At 34.7% G+C, this 10118-nt stretch overlaps 1 protein-coding gene across 2 annotated transcripts; it reads left to right on the forward strand.

The window, feature by feature from the left end:
• Positions 1 to 545: 545 nt before the first annotated feature.
• Positions 546 to 9425, forward strand: LOC118755287 (protein boule-like; the record flags this gene model as incomplete). Of its 2 annotated transcripts, none has more annotated exon segments than XM_036490132.1 (5): positions 546 to 605; positions 4293 to 4395; positions 4479 to 4579; positions 4734 to 4767; positions 8654 to 9425. In XM_036490132.1, coding segments are annotated over 5 exon segments (315 nt in total), but the record flags the coding sequence as incomplete, so codon positions are not given.
• Between the last annotated feature and the right edge of the window lie 693 nt (positions 9426 to 10118).

The raw sequence follows: 10118 nt of genomic DNA on the forward strand, positions 1-10118 counted from the left end.
TTGTACATTTGCCAAGTTTCGAAAGTGCGTTAGATTTTTATTTATTTATAGTTATTGTTGCGTTTGGTTTCATTTTGCAGCCACTGTGCTTGTGCGTTACATAATTTAATTGGTTAATTTATACAAAAAAAAAAAAAACAAAATTGGTTCTCAGTGAGTATTTATTAAAAAAGAAAATTTTTTTCGTTCACATAATCGACGTTCAATTTCTGCTGTGTTTTCTAAACAAATGTTCGTACATATTTTTGGAGTATTAGTTGTTATACTTTCTAAGAGCTTTTCCCATTAATATTTTAGTAAAACAAAAATATATATTTTTTTTTTGATTTTTCGTTATTTGAAATCATTAAAAATTAAAAAAAAAAAAAACTGTTCCAAGAGTTTGTTTGTTGAAGAAGCTAAAGCATTTTTTCTAAAACGTTTTGTATTGAGCTGCCTTGAAATGTTACACCGTTTAGAATTGCAATTGAATTTGATTTATTTTTTTCTTCGTTTTCTCTCCTTTTATTTCGTTTTTTACTTTCACAACGTTTTCATATCTACAGGGTGAATGCGTCGTGCTAAGGGATCGAAAACTGAACATAGCTCCGGCTATCAAAAAACAAGTGAGTATGCACAAAATAATTTACATAAGCTAAGTTAGTTAATGGTGTTTTCGTTTCCACCAAAAAATTAAAAAAATTTCGCATGTTGGTTGCCCCTTTGTCTTTTCGTGCTCGATTCTAAACTAAGGGCAAACGGTGAGCAAATTTTGTGTTCATTTCTTAAAATGTCACACTCTTGTAAGGCCAGAAAAATGCACATTTCCTGCCCGTTGAAGTTTTGGCAGGGGGGGGGATGGTTGCACTGAAAATCAGATGGTTGCTTTAAAACGATAATATTATGGATAAGGACAAGAACCCAAACACATGCCCTTTTACAGGGTTGAGTGTAACATCAAACAATCGCAACATTTTTTGGTAGAAACGAAATCACCATTAGTGTTATTTTTAGAAAATAAAGTATACGCCAAATAAAGATTACCACCACTATTGCCAAATATCCTGGTTAGCTAGCTCCCTCTTCAAAGAAGCTTTAATCAGTTTTTTGTTTTATTAGTGTCAGAAAAAACGAGTTTTGAAACGTGGGTCACAAAATATTGCAACAACGGGACGATATGTATGTAAGCATGCATAATAGTACGATTTGGTTTCCCCCTCCAATATTTTTTTTTTTATACCTGAGCGCACTTGTGCACAAGGGTATTATAACTTTTTTCACATAACGGTTGTTTGTAACAGGCAAAACGAATTGAGATAGATATAGACAAATGTATACATAAACGATCATAATGAAAAGAGAAATCGATTAAGCGGTGACTGTCTGTCCGTCCGTCCATCCGTCCATCCGTCCGTCCATCCGTCCATCCGTCCGTCCATCCGTCCATCCGTCCGTCCGTCTGTGCACACGATAACTCGAGTAAAAATTGAAATATCTTAACGTATACTTCTTTCGGGCGTAGGACGGATGGTATTGAAAATGGGCAAAATCGGACAATAACCACGCCTACCTCCCATATAACGGTAGTTTTCATAAATACGAAAACTGCGACATTTTAGTAACTACTGAAGATGATTCACTCAAAATTGATATTTACGACCACTTCTTCTTCTTTTTTGCGCTGTAACCGCCTAAGCGATTTTGGCCGAGTTCAGCAAAGCACGCAGACGTTTCTCCTCTGTGCCAACTGACGCCAATTGGAAACGCCAAGTGAACCCAAGTGCTTCTCCACCTGATCTTTCCATCGCAGTGGGGCTCCCTTTTCCTCTGCTACCACCAGCGGGTTCCGAGTTGAATACTTTCAGTGCTGGAGCGTCGATGTCCATTCAAATGACATGACCAAGCCAGCGGAGCCGCTGTATTTTAATTCGCTGCACTATGTCCATATCGTTGTAAAGCTCATACAGCTCATCGTTCCATCGTCTGCGGTACTCGCCGTCGCTAACGCGTAAAGGCCCGTAAATCTTCCGAAAAATCTTTCTCTCAAACACTCCAAGAGCAGCCTCATCGGATGTTGTCATTGTCCATGCTTCTGCGCCATATACCAGCACGGGCATGATGAGTGACTTATAGAGCGTGGTTTTCGTACGTCGAGAGAGGACTTTACTCCTGAATTGCCTACTCAGTCCAAAGTAGCACTTGTTGGCAAGAGTGATTCTACGTTGGATTTCAGTGCTGACATTATTATCGGTGTTAATGCTGGTTCCCAAGTAAACGAAATTCTCTACTTTCTCGAAATTGTAACTGTCAACAGTGACGTGGGTGCCAAGGCGCGAATGTGCTGACTGTTTGTTTGGTGACAGGAGATACTTCGTCTTGTCCTCGTTTACCACCAGACCCATTCGCTTTGCTTCCCTATCCAACTTGGAAAAGGCAGAACAGAATTCGCGGTTTTTGTTACCGATGATGTCGATGTCATCGGCATAAGCCAGCAATTGCACGCTCTTGTAGTAAATTGTTGCTGAGCGGTTCAGTTCTGCAGCTCTTATTATCTTCTCCAACATCAGATTAAAGAAGTCACATGGAAGGGAGTCGCCCTGTCTGAAACCCCGTTTTGTGGCGAACGGCTCGGAGAGGTCTTTTCCAATTCTGACGGAGCTGGTGGTATTGCTCAACGTCATTTACACAGCCGTATGAGGTTTGAGGGGATGCTAAATTCAGACATAGCGGCGTATAGGCAACTCCTTTTAGTGCTGTCAAAAGCGGCTTTAAAGTCGACAAATAGGTGGTGAGTGTCGATCCTTTTCTCGCGGATCTTTTCCAAAATTTGGCGTATTGTGAATACCTGGTCTATGGTGGATTTGCCAGGTCTAAAGCCACACTAATAAGGCCCAATCAGTTCATTGACGGTGGACTTCAGTCTTTCACACAATACGCTCGATAAGACCTTGTAACCTATGCTTAGAAGGCTGATCCCGCGATAGTTGGCGCGAAAGGCGGGGTCACCTTTCTGGTGGATTTGGCAGAGGACACTTAAATTTCAGTCGTCGGGCATGCGTTCATCTGACCATATTCTGCACAAGAGTCACCTTATCAACTCCTCGCCACCGTACTTGAATAGCTCAGCTGGCAGGCTGTCAGCTCCAGCGGCTTTGTTGTTTTTCAGCCGCGTTATTGCTATACGTACCTCGTCATAGTCAGGCGGTGGATCGTCGACTCCGTCATCATCGACTGCGGGCTCGGGTTCTTCTTCTCCACAACTTTCCGTGCGCCCCGGTCTTTAAACCTTCCGTAAGTCGCCTAACTCTCTGGTAAAATTTTCGGGCATTCCTCCTGTCGGCCAGCATTTCAAGCTCTTCGCACTCACGTATTTCGGCCTCTCTTCTTATTGCGGCAAATACGTCTAGCTTCCCTCTTCAGATCCCTATAGCGGTCCCACATAGCGCGCGTTGCGCCCGATCGCAGCGCGGCCGTATTTTATAGTTCAGCTCGGAAAAGCAGATAATCTGGTCATAAGTATGTCGCTTAACAAAAAAAAAAAAAAACAATATTGTGAAATTTATAAAGGGCAGCAATCTACCGGATATCCGAATCAGGCTTTTATTTTTAAAATCTCTATCCGGCACATCGCTACTTGTTACCATTTTTTATGAATTATCATTTCGTATATTAATAAAAAAAATTAATATAGTTCACTTTATAACAAAAACCATGCAAATAAAAGTTGCAAACTTTGTGCAAAATTTAGAAAAATTTAACGAATTTTCATGAATATTTCCAACCTTTTAATATAAATTTTTATGAAATAATGCGCAAGTTCGAAGTGGCCTAAAATTCTTAATGATTTTTTCTTTTTTTTTCTGACGGTCATGCGCTGTTTTTTCCATATAACGCATCTTTTTTTTAAGGGGAAGTACGCAACATCGTAAAAAAAAAATCAAACAAAATCTTGAGCTATGTCAAACTTAAAGTGCAAGTACACTAAAATGAAATGAGCTATAAAACTGCATTGAAAATTTTATGAAAATTTTATATCTATAATTTTTAAATTTTTACCTCCCTTAAAACAAATAGTGGTGGCAAGTTATGTGTGACCGCCAGTGTAAATTCCGGTGTTATTACGTTAAAAATATCAGCCACTAAATTTGTGTCCACATGCCAGTTTTGAAATGGTACACATTTATTATATTTTTTCATTTTAATCCCTTCAATGACCAGAGGAAATTTGGCATTACTCGTATATCTTTTTTTTTTTTAATAATAAGTTAAAATAAATTGTTAATAAAACAGATATGTATGTACGTACATTCCAGTCGATTGTTGCAACGAATGGTGCTGTCTATTATACAACAACACCACCAGCCCCGATTAGTAATATGCCCATTGATCAATTCGCCGCCACGGTCTATCCGCCAGGTAACTCGCAATTTATTTTATTTGAAATATGAAAACAACGTTTAGCAGATCAGTTATAATTAGCATAACCTCTTAACAAACAGTTACTGATTTTACAGCAGCAGGCGTGCCAACAATTTACCCACCTTCAATGCAATATCAACCATTTTATCAGTACTATAGCGTGCCAATGGTCAGTGCGGCGGTAAGTTGACGAAATTCATTTTAGTATGTACATATATGTATGTGTAATAATAAGAAATTAATCGAATTAAAATGAAAATTTATAATTCTGTTTTACATGGACGCTATTGCTGTGCCGTTGGAAAATACTAAATTCATACACACGAAATCTATAGAATGTACCCGCCATTTGGCCACAAAACTATCAAGGTAATTAAAAAGGATGTGCATTTGCATCTTGCTTTCTTAGTTGCAATATACATATGTACAGAAGTATGTACATATGTAATTGTATACAACATACAACATTTTGAAACAACTATATTTGCCACGCCTCTACAACAGCAGCAGTATAGACGTACATACATAGATAGAATAGTTTAATTAATATGTATTTATGTTTAATATTTATTTTCGCATCTTTTGGAAAATTTAATTTCAAAATTTTATTACTTTCGTTTGCAAGTTAACGGTTTTGTTTATATTGTGTATATGATTCTTTTTTAGTCAATGATTTCTTAAAATCCTTATACAAAAACACGACAAGCACACATTTTACTACTTTTCTCACAGGTATTTTATAGTGCTATGTATGAGTATATACAAGTTTAAACATAACTTCTGCAGCACAAAAGTAATAGTTATTTTAATTTTTCGAATGTGAAAAAACTAACGTTTTTGCTTTATAATAATTTCTTGAGATGTTTATTTTTCAAACCATATTTGATCGTTCGCTTTAGACTTTTGGTTTTTGCGATCAAGCTGGATCGTTTATACAGGCCGACAAGAAATTCGACAAGCTCACGAGTGTCCCGAGGAATATCGAATAGCGAATTCTTAGCGGATTTTGCGCGTAGAACCGTAATTTTCAAAATTTCAAATTCAAAATTCATAATTTGCTCTAGTCATTGAAAAAAATTTATCAGCCAAAGAAAAACTAGCTCCTATGAAGCTAAATGATGTAATGGGGCATTTAAAAACTGTTACAACAACAACATGTAAGAATCCAATTTTAGATCTGGGATTTAAAAACTATTGCCTAAGCTTTCATTGTATTCTATTATTCTCTTTCACCATTCCTTAGCAAGAGCGCGAAGATTTTCAAAAATGCGTTTTTAGGCTTTTTAATTACTAAATTTCCGGCCAAAAAGTGTAGCCAAATAAGCATTTTCGGCGCAATTTCAGATCAGAAATTAAGTGGCATTTAAATTAATTTAATTATTCGTATTTAAAAGCCGGTTTGCATTGGCGATTTCTAAATAAATATCAATCATTTTGCAGTTGAAATAAAAAACTTTTTTTTTTATGTTACGCAAGAGATTCCTGTTTGTGGCATTTGACCATCATTTCGAATATGAAGTCAAAATATCAAAAAGTAGAACAGTTTTTGAGGTAAAACCAAATTTCCGTTTTTGAGATTTGAAAAAAAATACACCCACTCAATTAACTGGAAATTTTTTCGGGTATAGTTGGCAAGTCGCAACATTTCTTTTTACATTGGCAGACGCTTATTAATTGGCTATCTATGCCGATATCATTTTCCAATCCCCTGATTAGTAGTGTGCTATACATTTTCGGTACATACATCAGCAGGAAAAAATTTGTTTACTTTCGGTTTCTTTCGGTTTCAAAGTAAATTTTTTAGGACTTTCTTTTTGTATATGTAGCTCCTAAAATACTATTTCGGTTGAAAAATGTTGTTGTTTACATGGACAAGAAGAAAATTTAACCCTCTACCGCATACGAAACCAAATATTGTGTCTCTACTTTGGAAATTTTTCCCACCTAACGAGAGTTATAAAAATGACTCAAATTAATTAAATGCATTGAGAAGTTAACTACGAATAACGGAACGTAATCGGTTTGCCTATGGTGAGATAACATTTGGATATAACCTCAGTTTTGTGTGCGTGGTCGAAAAGCGTATATTCGCGTAATAGAAAAACTACTGAAAAACGCAAATTCTTGTAAAATAGATAAAAAAAATAGTTTCTTAATTCACACATCAATAATCGCTACCCAACTGTTTTTTTTTGTTTTCATAAAAATTTCCATATATTTTTTTGCGAAATAAAATTTTAAATAAATGATTTGTATGCGTTTTTTCTTTCGATATAAGTTTGTTGATACGTAGATAACGTGTTTTTTTTACAGTTAAAATTTTGTTATTCATCTCTTTCGTAATTCATGCTGTAGAGGGTTAATAAACTTCACTATGCAAAAAAATTATAGATTGACCACAAAAAACAAGTTGCAATTATGCGGGAGCACTTTTTTCAGATCTCAAGAAATCGAGATTTAGCTATATTTTTATAAGTAAGTTTTAAGCAAAAAATACAACCGACTTTAATGCTTTACGAGTACTGTTAGTTTCTTCATGATCCAATGATCGCAACTATACCAAAGTAGTATGGGACCGACCACTCTTGAGGTACCATCTTTCCGATTAAAAAGAATTATCGAAAACGGTTCACGTGGTCCAAAGCTACATGAGGAAAATAATACATTTAAAAAAAGAAAATATTTCGTTGAATTGATAACCTTCCTGCTTTTTTTTAAAAGTCGGTTAAAAAATGTTCTACTTTCTTAAATTCTGATTTCGTATTCGGATTTAGCGGAACAATTTATATGATTATTCATATAAAAATGTCGCAGGTCGGGCAATTTTCTTATTTCTTACAAATTTCGCCATAAACTGGACAAAAGCCCTTTTAAAGCAGAGCAAACTTATTTTTTAACTAACTTTTTTACTGATCTCTAAATTTAGTGGTTTTATTTTCTTACACCATTCTGCTGCCTATCTTGTAAATATGGATTGTTTTTTATTTCATAAATAAAGAATTTTTAAACAATTCGAAATTCTACGATTTTTGGAAAATGGGGACAAAATCAAATATCTTGAAAACGAGAAGTGATAGCGAAATAAATGCAACGGTATTTTAAAGCTTTTGAAATGCACAGTCTTGATGGGAAAAGAGTTACCTTGACCTTTAAAATGACCTTCAAATATTGTTGGAGGTATACCTGAAAACAGTATGCATTGAACTATTAAAAAATTTTAAACGCATAATTGCTATGATTTAGGTTTATTCTTAGCTTAGCTGTTTCTAGGCCAAGAAACGACAAAAAAAACAAAGATTTTACTTTTCAAGACTTTTTAAATGTCTGATTGAATGAGACGTTATCTTGACTTTAAAACCGCCCTTCAGAAGTACAATTTTTGATTATTTTTCTTTTCTCGAACTGAAAACAGCATGCGTGCGGGGAGCCTAAAAAAAATCAAATGCCATTTTCGCTTCTCGGTTCGTAGTTTTTTCGATGCAAGAGCAGCAAAAATAGATATGTGATTACAACTTTTAAAAAGTTCATTTCAGTATGTAAACAAAAAAAAATAAAAGTGAAAGCCTACTATATTTGAAAGTCATTTAAAAGATCAAGGTATGTAATTTTATTACCCAAAGAGACTATTTTTTCTGAATTCTGCAACTCAAAAGCTTTAAAATACCGTTACATTTATTTCTATACCTTTTGTCGAGCTATTTGATTTTCTCACTTTATTTCTAAAGTCTTTACCTTGGATTCCGTGAGTATTGTAAAAACCCTCAGCAAATCAAGGCAATCATTTGTTGGGCAAAAGTAATAAAAATGACGCGTGCATATAAATATACAATTTTAATAAATAATGTATGCAATTTTAATTAGTTGACGGTCCAAAAATTATCGAAAAAAAAAAAATTCATGGAGACATAATGGCTATTTTTAATCCGAAAAAAGTATACATAAAATGCTGTTGGCTTCGATTGATGAAAAAAGTAAAATGAATAACGATAAAAATTAACGAAAAAGTCGAACGATTGAAAAAACGATCAACTATGATTTGAAAGTAAAAACAAAAAACCAAAAACTTAAGGCAAATTACAACAGCGAATATTTCTTTTTTGCTATGAAAATGTTATTCGTTACGATCCTCGAGTTTATTACACTAAATAATTTCTAAAGTTTATACTACATATTTACACGCATTCATATCTGTAACTATTTCGAGTGGCCAACAACTTCCCACAATTGCTATCATCTATCTACTTTTTTGTTTTAGGTATTTACCCATGTTAATTTTGAGGGTACTAACGACAGCATCCATAACCACAACTATGATCACACGACTATACTACCAACTACAACAACAACAGCAACATTGATGCTACTACATTTTATGCGTATGAAAAAGAAAATATTTGTAATTTGATGAATATTTGATGTGTTTGTGGCAGAAAAAAATTGAATTGAAACACAAACAAATAGCAAAGCAAACAAAACCAAACAAAACAATGTAAGAGACACTACAGCAACAGCAACCACAACAACAACAACAACAGCAACAACAACAACAACAACTTAGACACAACTTTACAACAATAGCTTCCTTTACTACTACTACAACTACAACAAAAACAACAACAATATATACGAGTTCGAAAACAATATGACTAAGCGAAAATATGTTTGTAATGCAAAAAAAAAAAACACAAAATGTTAAACCAGAAAAGCGACATAAAACAATAATTTATTTGCGACAAATATGGAAATTGTTCGCTTTCTAAAGTAAGTTGTTGCGCAATCGTCGTCATACCGTTACACCGAAGAAGAAAATGCATGATATTATATTATGGTAAGACACAAACAGACCAAAACAAACACACTATCCCTACTAGCAGCGGCAAAAGGCAGGAGTCAGAGTCGAGAGTTTAGTCGGGTCGGGTCGGTGGTCAAGTCCAGGCGGGGATGTTTTCGACACAACACAACCACAACAACAGTTCAAGAAAGGCTGCTCTTTAGTCATTTAAAAACAAACAAAACAAACAAACAAAAACTCAATGTAAAACATGGACTGAAATGGGGCCGCCGTTTATTTAGAGAATGATTTATAAACACGCGCACATACACCTAACTACATACATACTACATAACATTACTTGACATACATACATAGTACATAGTAATACCTTTAGAACACTTACATGCACATACGCTCTTATATGTGTAAACATATTAACTTGAAAACGTACAGTTTAGATATAAAAACAGTAAAGCAAACAAAAAGAAAAAACTAAAATACAAAAAAAAAAACAAAACACTAAAATATAGAAAAAATGAAGATTGTGTAAGCATTGAAAAAGAGAAATCCGACGATGTTGGCAAAATAACTAAATTTTAATCCCAGTGAAACTATGTTGTATGTGTAGTCTTGCGAAACGCTACAAAAATCGCATGTTTGTATATCGAAAGATATTTAACTGCTACGTAAAGCGCCAGTAATTGTTTATTGTTTTCGAAAACAATGTACGTATATGTTGATATTTTCGAATTTCGAAAAACAAAAAATACAAATACCAAAACGGTTCTGCCGTACTATAAACGAATCGTAGTTAGTTACATATAGAGAAAGCAGAGAAAGACAAGTTGGGCACGATGGTTTGTGCAGTTTGTAGCGGAAATATGAGAAGGAATGAAATATATATACTATATATAGAAGAAACGAAACTTGTTATAATGCGAAGCAA

This window comes from Rhagoletis pomonella, unplaced genomic scaffold, assembly GCF_013731165.1.
Source record: "Rhagoletis pomonella isolate Grant_MI unplaced genomic scaffold, Rhpom_1.0 Rhpom_scaffold_05813, whole genome shotgun sequence".
Taxonomy (NCBI): domain Eukaryota; kingdom Metazoa; phylum Arthropoda; class Insecta; order Diptera; family Tephritidae; genus Rhagoletis; species Rhagoletis pomonella.